This window comes from Syngnathoides biaculeatus, chromosome 2 (assembly GCF_019802595.1).
Source record: "Syngnathoides biaculeatus isolate LvHL_M chromosome 2, ASM1980259v1, whole genome shotgun sequence".
NCBI classification, from domain to species: Eukaryota; Metazoa; Chordata; class Actinopteri; order Syngnathiformes; family Syngnathidae; genus Syngnathoides; species Syngnathoides biaculeatus.
The window spans coordinates 9,221,858-9,237,866 of NC_084641.1; the positions used below are offsets into that span (position 1 = coordinate 9,221,858).

The window sequence follows — 16,009 nt, forward strand, 5'->3', positions numbered from 1 at the left end:
TTGACTTTGGTGCTCTGTTTACCGAACCCTGCCTTGTTAATGACTCTGCCTCTACGCCTACTGATTCTGACACTGCTGTTTGTTTGACTGCCTGCCCGTCTACAGACCCTGGACTGAATAAATATGCCTACCGAACTGTACCTGGTCTTGTGAGTCATGCATTTTGGGTTCAGCTTTGTGTTCTGGTCATGACAATTTATTAGTGCAATAAATTTTCCAACAAATATGTCTTCTTTGATGCACAAACCAGCTAAAAAGGTGTCTTCCTCTTGTAGCAAAAACCTCTAAATCCCAATTCTATTCCAAACAACAACAACTTGTCAAAAAGCAAATAAAAATGGTGGTTACATCAAATTAGGGTAAGGAACACATGAATTATGTCATTCACGACCTTCAAAGAAGGCGAAACTTACCTTATATACCTTTAAAGTTCACATAAGGAAGAGGAAGAAGATTAAAGTGTGACTACTTTCTTCCGCGCTTTAGAATTGGATGTTCACAGAACTCACCGCCGAAACCAGTCTTGAATCCTAGCTTCTCTCTATAGATCAATAGAGCCTCGCTGGTTTTGAAGCAGTGCTGGCTATTGGTGAAATCACCTGCCTCAGATTTATAGTCATAGCTTTTCCAATCTTTTCCGTACTCGTGGCACACACCTGGATTTTTCATAATTTACGTGTCCTTCGCACACGATGCTTTGCTTGTGTCGACTAGCGATTGTTGGAGTTTTATCATCCCTGCTATTTCGAGCTTCTTTCTTCATTAAATGGGGAGAATTCTCCGGCTTGATTCGTCCATTTTGACGATATTTTCCATGACTTTGGATGGATTTGAGCAACAAAGCCGCAAAAGGTTACTGTTGTAATAAAAGGTTGTTTTCATGGGCGGCACACCTTTTAATACCACTTGACTCAATGCACATTTCTTATTGGTGCGGTTGTCGTGTCTTTTGCAGCAATACTAGGATGCCGATTAGCTGGCTTTGATGTCACATGATCGCTTTAGACGCGTAATACAGAAATAGTGTTTTCCGGGCAGTTATATTTGAACGGCTTGTAAATGTTATGAAGACTTCACGATTTTTCTGGTAATGGTGTTTAGCTGGTTTTGCCTCTGAACCCTTCACTTGTTTGTGCGAATCATCCAATTCCTTTCACTCATTGCAACATGTTCTATCTAAACCACAAGAGGACCAAGTCAAGACAACATTAGGGATGTAATTGCAGTATTTCGTCCTTCTACCGGCTGCTTACTTACATACTGGAGCGCTAAATAAAATATGAGGCTTGTACTAACACATTTTCCCCAACAAATTTTATCAAGTCCTTGACACTGAGGTTTTGTTGTGTACATCTATAAGAATCCTTTCTTCCCGCTCATGAGTCTTTCTAACTCAATTGCAGCATATTTTCTAGGGTTCATGCAAAGGCACATCACACTGTTTCTCTAAGAAAACTGGAATTTATTTGTCGGCTTAAACATTGAGTAGCAATGTGAGATGCTAACAAGCAGTGACAATTATGGTGCTGTGGGATGAGTCATAAAAGTAGTTTGGACACCTCATGGAACTGGGGAGTCAAACAACAATTAGGCGATAAAATGATTAAAGCATATAACAAAGTTATTACTTGCTCAATAAATGTTTTCATTTTCTTGTTGATGTATGAATGATTTAACGGCTATAATGCTGGAGACCATTATGAACAGTTCACATATATCATTTAGGATTTTTATTATAAAGAAATTGTAACTAATAAATAACTTTTTGACAACATAATACCAACAGTTGATTAGGCGATAAACAAAGATACGTTAGTCAACATACACGTGTAGTTGAGAAATACTCTTCGTGGACTTGAAATATATTTGTAATAGGGTGCATAAACATAATATACACAGCATATTTATTCAACAAAGTCCGTCTTTGCTTCTAGTTGAAGCAAAGCTTCCAGTTAAATTAGTCGGCATGGCCATTTATCTCATTGAAATCTTGTTGTTTGTGGATCAAATGCAGATCTTCATGATTGCTTCCTCCTCTACTGCAGTGACAGAACACTGGGAATACAAAGAATTTCAAGAATTCAACATGTACAGCAGTCATATATCACGTTAAATAATATTCTCTCGCCCTGTGCTGTGTGATAATTTAAGCATTTCAGGTGCTGGCAAACATCATCTGCAAAAAATAATTTTCTCTTAGAATTTAGGAATATGAAGTGCATATCCAAAATATTCCTTTAACCCTCCTGTTACCTTTAAGCTTCCAAGCAGTTTGGATTGCTATTATTATTGTTTTGTTTTTTTTTCTTATATTTAATATGGACAAAGAGAATAACAAAATCATTTAGTTGCTGTCTGTGTGTTGACTACCCGTACCCAAATAGCCCTAAGTCCTTGTATCACGGCTCTCCCAAGGACCACATGATTAGTCCACAAGGCTGTTCCAAAAATATCCCTGCCGAAATGGAACATTTCCAAGAAATGTTGTTGAAGTGATTATTTGAAAACAATTTGAGATTTATGGAAAAAAAATAAAGTATTGCAAATTGATATTTATTTTCTTTGTTTTCTGTTTCTTACCTTATCTAATCAAAGACGATAATTAATGTAAGAAATGATTAACATGGTCAGCATGCTCGCACACATGAATATCTTTATTTATTAATGTATAATTCAGGGTATCCATCCAATCTCTGAGCCGTTTATTCCCCCTAGCATCACACGTGTGCTGGTCGCCAGCCAGTCACCAGTCACAGGGCACATATAAAAAACAAACAGCCGTTCACACTCACGTTTATACCTACAGTCGACTGAGAGTCTCCAGCTCACCTGCTGGGAATGTTTTGAATAATTCGATTCAATTTGATTACATTTGTTATTTCAGAAGTAGGCATCAAACTGTAGCCCTTCAAATGAATCAGTACCAAAAAAGTACTAGATCAGTTTTATTAATGTCGTTTACCCGGTTGTTAAATTAACTGTCAAGTCAATTAACATACACAAGCAAGCCAAAATAAAAAAAATGGCAATCAATAATTTAGACACTGAATGGCGTCAAACTTACACCAAAGATAATTGGAAATATTTACAGTACTACTCATTATTCCAGTCATTGAGGGAAAAAAATTATCTTCCTTAACCACATTTAAATGTATATGGTATACAATTCACAGCTGCAAAACCAGAAGTAACACAAAAGTAGAAATCGGTCATGAAAACCAAGGCTTGGAATATGGCATCACATTAGAGGCACACAAAATTAGCAACAGGTCTTTGGCATACGGAAATGTTGGAGCTGCCAAGTCAGAGGCAAAGAAGACAAAAGTGGAAATTTATGGAGGTGGAGAGGGAAGACCCACAGATATCTAGAGTTAGGGCAGGAGATGCAAAAGGAGAGGGAGATGGGAGAGGATGATTCACTGTGGTGTCCTCTGAATGGAGTCAAGCCCAAAGAGAAAGAAGAAGAAAAAGGAACATAAATCCATCCCTCCATTATCAGAGCCAATTATCCTTACGAGAGTCGCGGGGGTGCTGGAGCCCATCCCAGCTATCTTCGGGCAGGAGGCCGGGTACACCTTCAACTGGTTGTCAGCCAATCGTAAGGAACATGTCATCCAATCTTAAAAAGTAATTAAAGACACATAGGAGATTACCACATGTTTTCAACAACATGTATTACATGAATCAGAAGAATACATTCAAGTTTGCCAGGTTCTCCAAATACCCAAGAAACCTCAATGACCCCATTAATTAGACACTCAATTGTAAAACTAGCCAGGATGATCCCTGCCCCGCCGACTGCATTCCCGATGGACTGGAATAATGAGTAACTAAAGCATTTGCACAAAAATATTTAAAAAATACGTACATTATTGTAGTTCCATCGCTGTCCCTTGCTGCTCTCTGTTTCACATAAAATGAAATGACATAACGTGCATCAGGATGACCCAAAAACATGTGCATACACGTATTGTGCAATGTGCTCTTACCTAGAACTCATATAAGATCCCAATCTGTGACGGAAGAGGGTCCTCTGTTTTCAATTAAATGGACATGATTAGTTTTTATGCAACGATTTTGAAAAAAAAAAGAAAAACAAACAAAAAAAAAACAATCCACAGCCTGGTGTCCGATCAGTCAGATACAGTAGACGTACGAAATCCCCCTTATTAAAATGCCTTTTTTGGTGATATAAAATCAAGGCCAAGATAAATCATGTCAAAACCTTTTCCACCATTACAAAACGTACAATTCATTTGGAAAAAAAATATTTTGGAGAGGTGAAGTAAATGGAAGCAACTGAAATGTGGTTGTCCAAGTGTACACAAGCTACTTGTTTTCACAATTCACAAATCACATTGCACCTCATTGAATCAAAGTCAGCAAACAGTAGCTTTGTGTTTGCGCCAAACCTGCATTTTTGAATTGTGGCCAAAAAGTTCAACTTTGGACAGATCATAACACATTTTCCCATGTGTCTGGGAGATTTTTATTTTTTTTTCTGCAAAATCAAGCTTATTTTTTTGCCACAGATGCAGAAGATGGGAGAATCTCATCATGGCATAAACAACTGGCATTTCTCAGACATTTCTGCAGCTACTTTAGTGTTGCGTTGAGTATCTTTGCAGCCTTCTGACCAGTTTTCTTCTTGTCTTTTAATGAGCTTTGGAGAGAAGCCTGGAAGAAGTTCTTGATAAGTTCGCTCTTGTGCCATATTTTTCATTTGGTGATAGCTTTGGAAATTCTTTTGTACATTTATCAATTTTACATTTAAATCCATCTGAAACTGTGGAGGCTTTGTGTGGACCACGTGTTGTTCTGTAAGCTCTGATTCCACTTATGTCAGGAATAGCCTACTAGAACATTTGAACCTTGTGTGTGATTCTTCAGACATAAAATGATGGCAGGGGTGTGCTGATGTCAATTTAACATGATATTGAATATGAGTTATGATTTGTTCATTCTGAACACAAACATGTCCTAAATTATAAGAAAAGATGTGGGTTTTTCCTCAATAATGCTGTACACATAAGTCACAGTAAGGGTGGAAAAAATATTTGAAATAATCCATCTGCATTCTAACAGGGGTGTGGAGACTACTGTGACTCAGACGCCATGGCTCGTGGACACAATTCCATTCCATTAACATCTAAGAAAGTAATGATAAAGATGCCATTTTCAATTACCAAACATTGTGTATAGGGTGGTATGTGTGTGTGTTGAGAGAGAGAGCGAGAGAGAGAGAGTGAGAGAGAGAGAGAGAAGGACAGCGACAAAGCAAAGCAAATTTATTTGTATAGCGCATTTCATACACAAGGTAACACAATGTGCTTTACATGATTAAAGGCATTTGAAAACAAAGGGATAAAACATTTAAAATGGGATAAAAACAATAAAGATGACAAGCAAAATATCTTAAAAAAAGACAATTAAAACCACACACAGTGCAAATAATAAGATCAAAAAGTGGAAATAGGAGACAAGTAGCAAGACAAAGAAAAAGAGACAGACAAACAGAGAGAAAGAGAGAGAGAGAGAGAGAGAGAGTTCCCAGCAGCCATTTTCCCCTCTGTATTAGAGTCATGCTAAGTTTTCTCCTGGCTTGTCATGATATTCATGACGAATCGTGGGTAGGACAGGACTTAATTTGGCCTGCGGATTACCACGCATTTTAGTACGTTGCATCCCAGCCAGTCATGTTCTGAAGGGGGGGGGGGGGGGTCACTCATATTTGTCACGTTGTCAATGTCTTCTACGGGTGAAATGCAGATGCCAGGGAGTTTTGGAGCATGTTTGTTGCTCTGGCAGTGTCGGATGAAGCTCCCCTGTCTGGCCCAGCTCCAGAGTGGCCATTAGTGGGGGGACAGGGGTGGGAGTGGTGGGCATAAATGTATAGTGATACAACACAATAGATGTTGGAACACACTAGTTTTCCATTAACAACTAATTCATTTATCCATATCTTGTAGAGAAAACATGCAAAAGAACCCTTCATTCATATGGACACTACACAGTATGCTCAAATGCTTGCTTTCATAGAGGCGCTCTTGCTCACACATTTTCTCACACTCACATTCACCATTAAGTGTTATAACCAAGCACTCTGTCTTGAGAAAAGTTGGAGGTGACGACTGTGAGATACTGGTGAGCTGGAGACCCCGTCGCGTAGTGGCAGGTTTTGTTATATGCACTTCGTTTAACCGAAGCATACGAGGCTTATTATTTGCACCGTGACTGCGAAGGCATATGTTTTGACGCTTGAAAAATTTTCACCTGTCTTCCACAGCAATCACAGTCTATCACATTTGCTCATCCCATGCTGTCTCATGACCGTCTCGCTTTGCCCACGGAGGTGGGCTGAAAGGGCTGCCAAGAACATAGTCTACACATTGTTTCATCGGATACAGCAATTTCCCAGACAGAAAACCGAGCTAAAAATTTATGTCACACATGTATTTTTGTGGGATTTGCAAAAAATCTGACCTCTGCCTGTCCCACCCAAGTACAGAAGATGAGTCACTCTCTGGATGAGTGGACTGCTTTGTCGTGCCCAAGGGATTTTTGAACCTTGCTCAAGGGCACATTAAACATGGAAGATGATGGGAATCACGCTGTGAAAACTTCAATCACAGCCTGCATTCCACTCATGGCTGCCAGACCACATTTACATCCTTCAGTCTTACAGTACATAGCAAGATTGTTTAGTGCAGCTCACAGCACAGTTCACCAATTATCCCCTGATCGCACTAACCAACTTTTTTTGTCCTAACGCGACTTGAGTTCATGCCTATTCTCAGCGTTCTCAGGTTTCCATACACTTTAAATCCACACCGTCATTCATTGCCCTGCTAAGATATCCTGATAGAAATTGTAAATGTTGCAGCAAGGAGACAATGTAAAAAAATACACAAACTGATTCTACACTGCACCATTTGTCTTTTAGCATATGATCATACGATCTTGTCTGTGTTATATTTGAAAAGATTTGCTGTTTCTGATTAAATGGAAAAACCCAAGGTCATCTGGCTGAGGTCTGTTAGCAATCCGTGGGAGTATTAACAACACAAGAAGAGCTCAGCTTAGCTCTGGAACGACTTGTCCAGAAAGGTGATGAATTTTCCTCTCGAAAACAACTGTCATTTTCATTTTTTATTGTGTTGTAATTTTATTCTCCTTTTATCTTATCCACTTGAACAAATATTTCGCGGAACGATTTTTAAATCGGATTGAATATAAATTATTTCTCTTTGCATTACAGTTTTGCAGCGTTATATCATGAGCAAAGGTACATGGACTTTGGAGCAGGCGGCGCAATATTTACTCGAGTCATTTGTACATCATTTTCCCACTCGGAGGTGAAGCACAGTTTGCCTTCAAGTAACAATAACAATATCAATCTTACGGTGGATGATCATCAAACAGACCAAAGTTTGGGCACAGGCAGGCCAGGGGCTTGTGGTGCCATTTTGTCTCATAGCCAGTTGAGGAAGCAAAGTATCACCTGACTGTTAAGATCATCCCAGTCAAAGTGAATCTGTTGTTTGAATGGTCAAAGTTTATACTCTTTTGAAATTTTCAATTTTTATGCATGACAAATTGCGCAGAAGCCTTACTGATAAGAAAACAGAGACAAGGACACAATATGTTTGGGTCTATTACGATATTGTAAAATGATCTATGTGTCTGGGTATTCGTGTTTTTCTGGGCTTGGGTTGAGGAAATCTTTGATATAAAAGCCATGATAATGTTTTGTAGGTAGTGCTCATCAGAGCTCACACGTTAAAGTTACAGTTACAGTTACTGGCCATAGGGTGAGAGAACTTAACTTCATACAGCTGCGACATGCTATGGAATGCACATTACAGCTCAGCCCTGTAGATTCTGACCATGTGCTTGCAAACGGGGTAAGAAGTACTCACTACTTGAGCACTCGCTATAAATGCCATTCAAACAGCCGAGGTTATAAGATGAAATAAACCCATTTTTACAACATTCCGAGTGAGCACTGTGTATGAGGCTCCATGCTGAAGTCTTGGCCATAATCATATGAAGCTGAAGCTTGAGAAGGTTATTTTTAGACTACTGTATACTTCACAGTATGTATTATATAGCTCTTAAATCTATATACTAATACTATATACTAATACAATGATCTATTTTTGCTGTACATATTGATACATAATAATGCTTTTGTAAAACAGGCTTTTAAACAACTGTAGTCATTAACTACATTAGAAAAAGACATGCTCTCAGAAATAGGGGAGAAATTATTATGGTATAATGTATATGTATATGACAAGCAACGATTACTTAAAATATGTACTGTAACATACTTTCATCCATGACTACCTCATACAACATTAAAGTCACAGCATGCAGGAAGGCTTGAACAGAAACCTGTAAATGGCCTAAACCCTAACCATCAACACTAACCATAAAATGATAAAATCCTATCTCCAAAAAGTCTTTGTAAAATGGAAAAATGTGATGAAAATGTATTTTAACATGCATTACTGACATGATGGTCTAAATATGGTACATTGTTGCCAATTATGTACCTTTAAAAAGTGACCTATTTATTTTACTGATTACCACATCTTTAAAGTGACAGTGACTGTATTGATGACTTGATTACACAGGTAACTGAGTTAGAGTACAAGAAACTTTTTAGTTACTTTCAGTAGCTGCCATGTGGGAGCAATATCACTAATACACAATACAAGAAGAGCATTATCTTAACCGTACCCATTACTTGATTATATATGCCCCACAAGTTATTGCCCCGGTCACTTCACTCGATTGTGAGATGGTCACTTCTTCGAAAAGAGTTTCCGTGTCAGAAGGGCCGACGGAAAATCCGAAAATCTCTGTTGTTCCTCCCCCATAGCAGGTGCCACTACGTGTTTTCAATGGCAAATGTTCCAGTGTGATATCTGCTGATGACGTTGCAGGCAATATGGCTACCACGTTGATATCGAGTGAGACTTCCGCAACTTTGCACATGGAAGAAACGCTCTCCGCTCATATTTATTTTTTCATATGGACATTGAAGTGAATAATGTTAAATGTATTTTTTCCATTACAATATCTATTTTAGTATCTTTATAGGCATGCCACTTGGGCTTTGAATATTAGCCTAGTTGAAGCCACATTAAATGACCAATTTAGTGCAGACTTGACATGCCAAATGTACTAACTAAACATATAAACAAGAACACCAATCTCGAGTACACTTCTCTAAAACTCCTTAACAGATTAGATAGATTGTGGGTAGGTGGATTTCTCTCAGCCGCTCCAATGTCGCGGGCAGTCACTACTTTGCTTATGGTGTCACTGTGTGCCTTTTTGTTGCAGTTTTCTAGCTCAATGTGGGTCCAAGAAAAGCAACAGACAAGCTAAGAGGTTTTGTGACCGGCTATGAACGTACCAGAGGGACTTGTCACACTGTTTGGGTGTGCATCGTCAAGGAAGCTGCATATGAATAAGCAGAACAGTTCCACTTGTTAAGTGAGTTGATAAAGAGATTTTTGTTCAAACGACCCTTGTCATATTGTATTGCTTTATACTGTGTTCAAATTGTACAAAGATTTACTATAATATAGGGACTTTTGTCGACGCTGGAACCAGTGATTCATTTTTACATTATTTCTTATGGTAAAAAATGACATTTAGTGCCATTATACGAAACTGTACAATGAAATTGGACAGATTCTCTACTGACAGTATGTGCACAAAAGAAAGGTAAAAATAAAATAAGAATACAAATAAATGAAAAATTGGTGTAAAATGGAATGCATAAAAAGTATTGCTCAAGATGTTGAAATCAGCGTGCCTTTGCTTTAATAGCATGGCTAGAGGAAAGTTGAAAGTTCAGGGTAGTAATAGGTCTGGGAAAAAATGTTCCTCAGACTGTTGGTCCTTGTTTTGTGCACCTGTACCGCCTTCCAGATGGCAGGAGCTTAAACAGTTGAGAATCAGGGTGTGTAGTAATAATAATGTTAATGATGTTCAGAGCTCACTTGAGGCACTGGAAGTTGTAAATGTCTGCCATGGAGGGGAGAGGGAAGCCAATGATTTTCTGTGCTGCTTTGATTGTCCTCTGAAGCCTTGCGCTGTCTGCCTCAGTGCAGCTCCCACACCGTATGGGGAAACAGTACGTCAGCAGGCTCTCGATGGATGAGCAGTAGAAAGCCAGCCACAACTTGGTGTCGAGGTTGTTTTTCCTGAAGACTCAGGAAGTGGAGACACTGCTTAACCTATTTGATGACCACTAAGATGTTGTCTGTCCAGGAGAGGTCCTCAGAAACCAGGACTACCATGAACCTGAATGCGCGGAGTCTCTACACACACTCCGTTGGTGTGTCGGAGGTGTTTCAGTTCTGTTCATCTTGAAATCCACAATGATCTCCTTTGTTTTTGTAGTGTTCAGTGCCAGTTTGGTGTCCGAGCACCAGATTGTGAGCTTCTGGTCGTCCACTTTGTTGGTTGCCTCATCTCCCTTTGAGATCAGGCTGACCACTGTTGTGTCGTGAGCGAATTTGACGATTATGTTTTTTTCGTGGACCGGGCAGCAGGAAAAGTTGTAGAGACAGTTGAGGACGGGGTTCAGCACGTAGCCCTGTAGTCAGCCAGTGCTCAGTGTATGGGTGGAGGCCAAGTAGGAGCTGATTCTCACAGTCTAGGGCCTGTTGGTCTAATCCACAAAGAATATCCTACATTAGCTCTGCGGTTGTTCCAGGTGACTCAACACAGTGTGCAGTGCTATGCCAAAGTTGTCCTATGTTGATCTATTCGCCCAGTATGCGAAGTGGTGGGAGTCCAACTTGGCGGGGAGGCAGTCTTTTATGTACTTTAGAACTAGCCTCTCAAACGGTTTCATAATGACAAAGGTGAGGGCAACAGGGTGATAGTCATTAAAGCTTGTTAAGCATTTCTTTTTTGGAATGGAAAAACAAGTGAGGATGACTGCTTGGGCTAGTGAGAGGTTGAAGATCTTGCAGAAAACACATGCTCTGAGCAACTTGCCTGGTACTTCATTCAGGCCAGCAGCCTTCCTGCAGTCCATGGCCAGGAGCAAACACGTGCTCACGCATCGTGCTCCTGTACAGTAAGTGGAGCGTTACCTTTGGGGGTTGGAAGAGCACTGTATCAGTTGTGTTTCACCAAGATGATTCAAACCGACCAAAGAAGGCGATGAGGTTTTCTGCCAATGCCTTGCTTGTGTCTCCTGGTGCCACATTACAGCCGCTGAAGTTTGTGAGGCCCTACCCTAGACCCTACCACACCTCTCAAGGTCAGTTGCTGGAAAGATGGGACTCTATCCTCTTCTTGTAATCCTTGTTGGCAATTTGGACACCTTTTTTCAGTTCAGCTCGAGCCATGCTGTAAAGAGCTTGGTCACCTGACCAGAAGGCAGGGTCGCGGGCACTGAGGAGTGAACATACCTGGCTGGTCATCCGGGGTTTCTGGTTTGGAAAAACCCTGATGCTTTTCCTTACACACACAGCACCCATACAGAACTATTTATCTATCCAGGTCCTAGTGTACAAAAAGGTCCCAATCTGTTTGTTGCAAGCAGTCCTGTAGTTCACTGTGTGCAGTCTCTGGCCAGGTTGTCTTTGTGGTGAACCTGGATCTGTGTCTGAGGGGGGTATACAAAGGAATGAGCAACAGGGAGATGTCATCCGACTCACCAATGTGGGGAGTGGTGTTGTTCTGTAGCCGTGCTTGATGTTTGCGAACACATGGTCTAAATTGTTTCCACACCTTTTTGGACATTTGATGTGCTGGTGGAACTTTGAGAGTACAGTCTTTAGATTGGTCTTGTTAAAGTCCCTTGCTATAATGTGAAGGCCATCCAGATGGTGGTGTTTATTGATGAAGTTCAGTAGGAGAGAGACGGTAGTGCTAGCATTAGTATCCAATGCAATGTAAACAGCCAAGATGTTACAGTTAGAGTTATCTCCCTTGAGAAATAAAAGGGCCGGCATTTAACGGACATGTACTCAATGTCAGGTGAACACTGTCTCTCAATAACCATGCTGTTGTTGCACCAGTCGTCATGCACATACACACAGAGCCCCCCACCTCTGCTTTTGCCTGAATTCTCAGTCAGGTCCCAGCTGTAGAGGGTGCGGTCTGCTCGCTGCACAATAGCATTGGGAATGTTCGAGTGAAGCCAAGTCTTCAATATAGTGAGGATGCGGCGGTCATGGATACAATGATTATCCATAAGTAGTAATTCCATCTTGTCAATTTTGTTGACAATGGATCTGGCATTGTGGTACTGGCTTGGAAGTGGTGGTCTGAATGGGTTGTTCTTTAGCCTTAGCAGATGGCCAGACCAGCAACCTTTCTACTTCCCCAACTTCCTCCCCTTGCACCACTTCACCCTCTCGACAACAATCCATGGCAAGGCCAGCGGTCTCACTAGCTCGTCTGATATACTGTCTTTGCACTGAAAGTTGCTCAAGACTACTGTTGTGTGTCGGTATTCATAGTCAAAAAGTTTCTGGTGGATATAGCAGTGCAGCGCCAACGCGTACGTAGGTAAAGTGCCCACAAGACAAAATATGAAAAGAAGCACTGATAGGGAGACGCATAAAATGCTATGTCCGTGTGCGCCACAAACGTCCATTAACAAACCCCATTCAAAAACCGATTCAAGTTAGTTCATTAGTTCCTAACTTAGTTCCAAAACTCAAAGACACTGAATTAGTGAAAAACAGTTTGACGCTACACCTCCACACTTGTGTAATATATGCAGGAGTTGTCAGTCTTTTGACATTTTCAGCCATTACCTTCAAATGTATATTCATAGAAATAAATCTATCAGTTTATTTTACAGGGACTTTGATATTAAAAGCACAGACAGTATCAAAACGTGAGGGACCACCTGGCAGTTGGGGGCTTCCTGTCTACAGTCTGCATGTTGTGTGATTCTACAATTACATTCCACAGGCATTACCAGTACTTTCTGAAATTACTTGACCCTTGCACTGACTTCAGAATCACAGCAAATCCATGGGCTGTTTCCTGTTATTCCCAGATATTCTAAAATATGTATCACGCAAGATTGAGAAGATGGATGTTTAAGACTGATATTTCCACTGGGAACAATAACAGCGACCGCAAAAGCTTATTGAGCTTGACAAATGGAGCAACAGAGCAATCTACTACAGTGATCACGAAGTGTTTTGGAACATAATATAATCTTCTTACAGGCAAGTTACTTAATTTCAACTGAATTGAGTCCTATGCACAATATGACGTAAACCACGTAGCGTGTCATTATGAGCTGTTAGCGGCCCTCTGGAGCTGCACTTCATCTTTGATATTATAAGATTCCTTACGTTCTATTTCATATCTTATCTACTGTAGTTTGTGGCATGCAAGTGCATTCAGACCATGACTATATTAAGATTAACGAGATTTGGAAAGGATGAAAGTACATTTCAGCCTCAGTCATTAGAAGACCACAACTCTGTTGCAGTACGTTCAATGGCATCTTAAATGAGCCACTACTAATATTCACAATTAAGTCTTTTGTAAGGAATGCACTGTGTAATTGTACTGCTGCATTCCCCAGTAAGCCTACGTCAGAGAGCACATCAAAGACGTCAAGGCATACGCAATCATGATGGGGATTTTAGGGAAGAGATGAGTTGGGTATTAGCAAAACAGAAGCACGGGTACCTTTTGTGTGATTAGACAGAAGAGAGTAAAGAGGAGCAGTAATGCTCCGAAGATGGAGGCGATGATGAAGCCAAGCTTGTACAGGTCTCTCAGTGGTCTTCTCTGAGAGGCCTTCACTGACCCCGTTACATAACTGTCTGTAGAGGATTACACACAGTCTGTGACCTCTGAAGCTCCAGCTAACGTCACAGAAGTCAAAGATTAATGATCCCACCTGCGCAACCTTGTGTGGGGGACGCTTGCGGTTGCTCCGTGCTTGAGCCAAAGAACTTTGAGTATTCATACTGGCAATTCCAGTCCACTGGTGCATCACTTGTCGTTACCAGCTCGAGATAAACAGACAGCACCCTCAAAGCTTTCTGCAGCGCTTCTGCAGGAGACCCTCTGTAAAGCACTTCGAAACTCTCTGGCTTGTCCTGTAATGGGTATTAGGAAACAGGTTGTATGATCTTCCAAATAAGCTTTTTCTGATTGATGTTTTATTATGCAGCGTAGCAAACATGGTACTTCTGTTTTCCAGTATAGAGTAAAGGCTTCTTATATCACAAGACACACTAACCTCCACCTCCTCATTGATCTGAGGAACACATTTCTGGGAGTAGATGTTGAGGATGAGTGTTCTCAAAGACTGGACATAGGTATAGTTGACAGAACCCCTGTTATATTTGAAGTGAGTGGTGAGGAGCTCCAATATCCAAGGTAAGGCGGCTTTCACGAAGCAACACTTGCTCTGTGGGGAATCAGTGCACAGTCATACAGATTAAAGCTTGTATACATTGGCTATAAGGACCTCCATAGAATGACTCTCTAACATTGACTTAATATGAAATTGTCAATTTCATTTAAAAAAAACACCTTGGTTTTGTCATACGAGTGTCCAGAAAAAGCCTCTCTGATCGCCTCTACTGTTCGAGCCAATTTTGTATCTGGTGTCTCCATATTATGCTAGGACTACACCATTTTCTCTGACTGGTTGACTTTGTACAAAAGACCCACTTGTGAGAACACACGTGTTTGTTACAGTGACAGTCTCAGGAGCAGAAAGAGAAGGTGGTGAAGTTCGATCGTGACATAGATAAGCTTAAAAATTCTAATGACACCGTTTAAGGCAGCCCGGCAGAAAAAACTCTTGAACTCAGGAATGCAGTGACAATTTTAATTCATATTTCACATTTTACTGGGCCACCATTATTTTAGTGGTTTAGTAAAATTCAATATGTCCCCTTTAAAACAAGGAATGGAAATAATGGCAGAAACCTTGATCTTTGACATTTCTGCTGATTGTGAGAAAATTTGTGTGAAAGGCCAAATTAATCCCCTTAGTCAGGTGCAATTAGTAGAGGCCCTGTTAAATGAAATTCAACTAGTTCGTGGTCTCAATAAGATTGCTATGCCATCCGAGTTACATGCACACAGGCCTGCATTATGGCACGATTTGTTTCTGCTTGTTACAGCACTGATATTAAAATTGGAGTGCAGACCATTTAGAGAGAAGTTCTAGAATCGCCCGATTGAATAGATGGAGTTCACCTCGGCTAACTCAAACCCTTAGGAAGCCACCCTTTATAATCAAAAGGTACCTTACCAAAGATTTCTGTTCTATGAATGTGTAGGTTATCGAACACCCGCTTCTCAATTGGTTATCCATCTGTTGAGACATTGTGGGGAGAGAACCATGTTTTCAGAATCAGAATCACCTCTATTCACGCACACAAAACCTTCCCATACATGTGTATGTGGAACTGTTTATAAACAGCACAACACGTTATCATTATTCAGGCAGTAGTTACTTTCAATGAACTCATTCTCAGCATAATTTGATAGACAGATAAAGATGACACATTACAGTAGCTCAAAGGCAGGCCCTATATTATATTTTATATATCCTTTATTTAATCACATAAAAGCTTGATGAGAGATGAAATACATGTATATTTTTCAAAAGCCAAGAGGCACCAGAAATTATACAGGACATAACACCACAACATTCATAAAATAAATAAAGAATAGTGAAATGTGTGGCATCCATTCATCCATTTTGGGTACTGCTTATCCTCACTAATGGTGGCGAGTGCGCTGGCGCTTGTCCCAGCTATCATCAGTTGAGAGGCGGGGACAACCTGAACTGGTCACTAACAAATCACAGGCCACATATAAAACAAAACAATGATTAACCCTCCCATTCACACCTATGGGCAATTTAGAGTCTTCAATGACCTTACCACGCATGTTTTAGGGATGTGCGAGTAAACCGGAGTACCTGGAGAAAACTCACGCAGGCATGGGGAGAACATGCAAACTCCACATGGGGGGG

At 40.5% G+C, this 16,009-nt stretch overlaps 1 protein-coding gene across 4 annotated transcripts in view; it reads right to left on the reverse strand.

The window, feature by feature from the left end:
* Positions 1-1,425: 1,425 nt before the first annotated feature.
* Positions 1,426-16,009, reverse strand: part of csf1b (colony stimulating factor 1b (macrophage)) — a 34,177-nt gene continuing 19,593 nt past the window's right edge. The window contains exons 3-10 of one of the 4 annotated variants that reach the window (XR_009796685.1): positions 15,281-15,343; positions 14,255-14,425; positions 13,910-14,111; positions 13,696-13,832; positions 3,990-4,033; positions 3,869-3,903; positions 3,516-3,619; positions 1,429-2,055 (exon numbers count right to left, since the gene is read on the reverse strand). Coding sequence is in view for 2 of the 4 variants with exons in the window: in XM_061831441.1 (XP_061687425.1) it covers positions 3,870-3,903; positions 3,990-4,033; positions 13,696-13,832; positions 13,910-14,111; positions 14,255-14,425; positions 15,281-15,343 (651 nt within the window). In the remaining 2 variants the exon portion in view is untranslated. Of the gene's footprint in view, positions 2,056-3,515; positions 3,620-3,868; positions 3,904-3,989; positions 4,034-13,695; positions 13,833-13,909; positions 14,112-14,254; positions 14,426-15,280; positions 15,344-16,009 lie in introns of all 4 variants that reach the window. The other 3 variants (XR_009796686.1, XM_061831441.1, XM_061831456.1) reach the window with 3 other exon arrangements.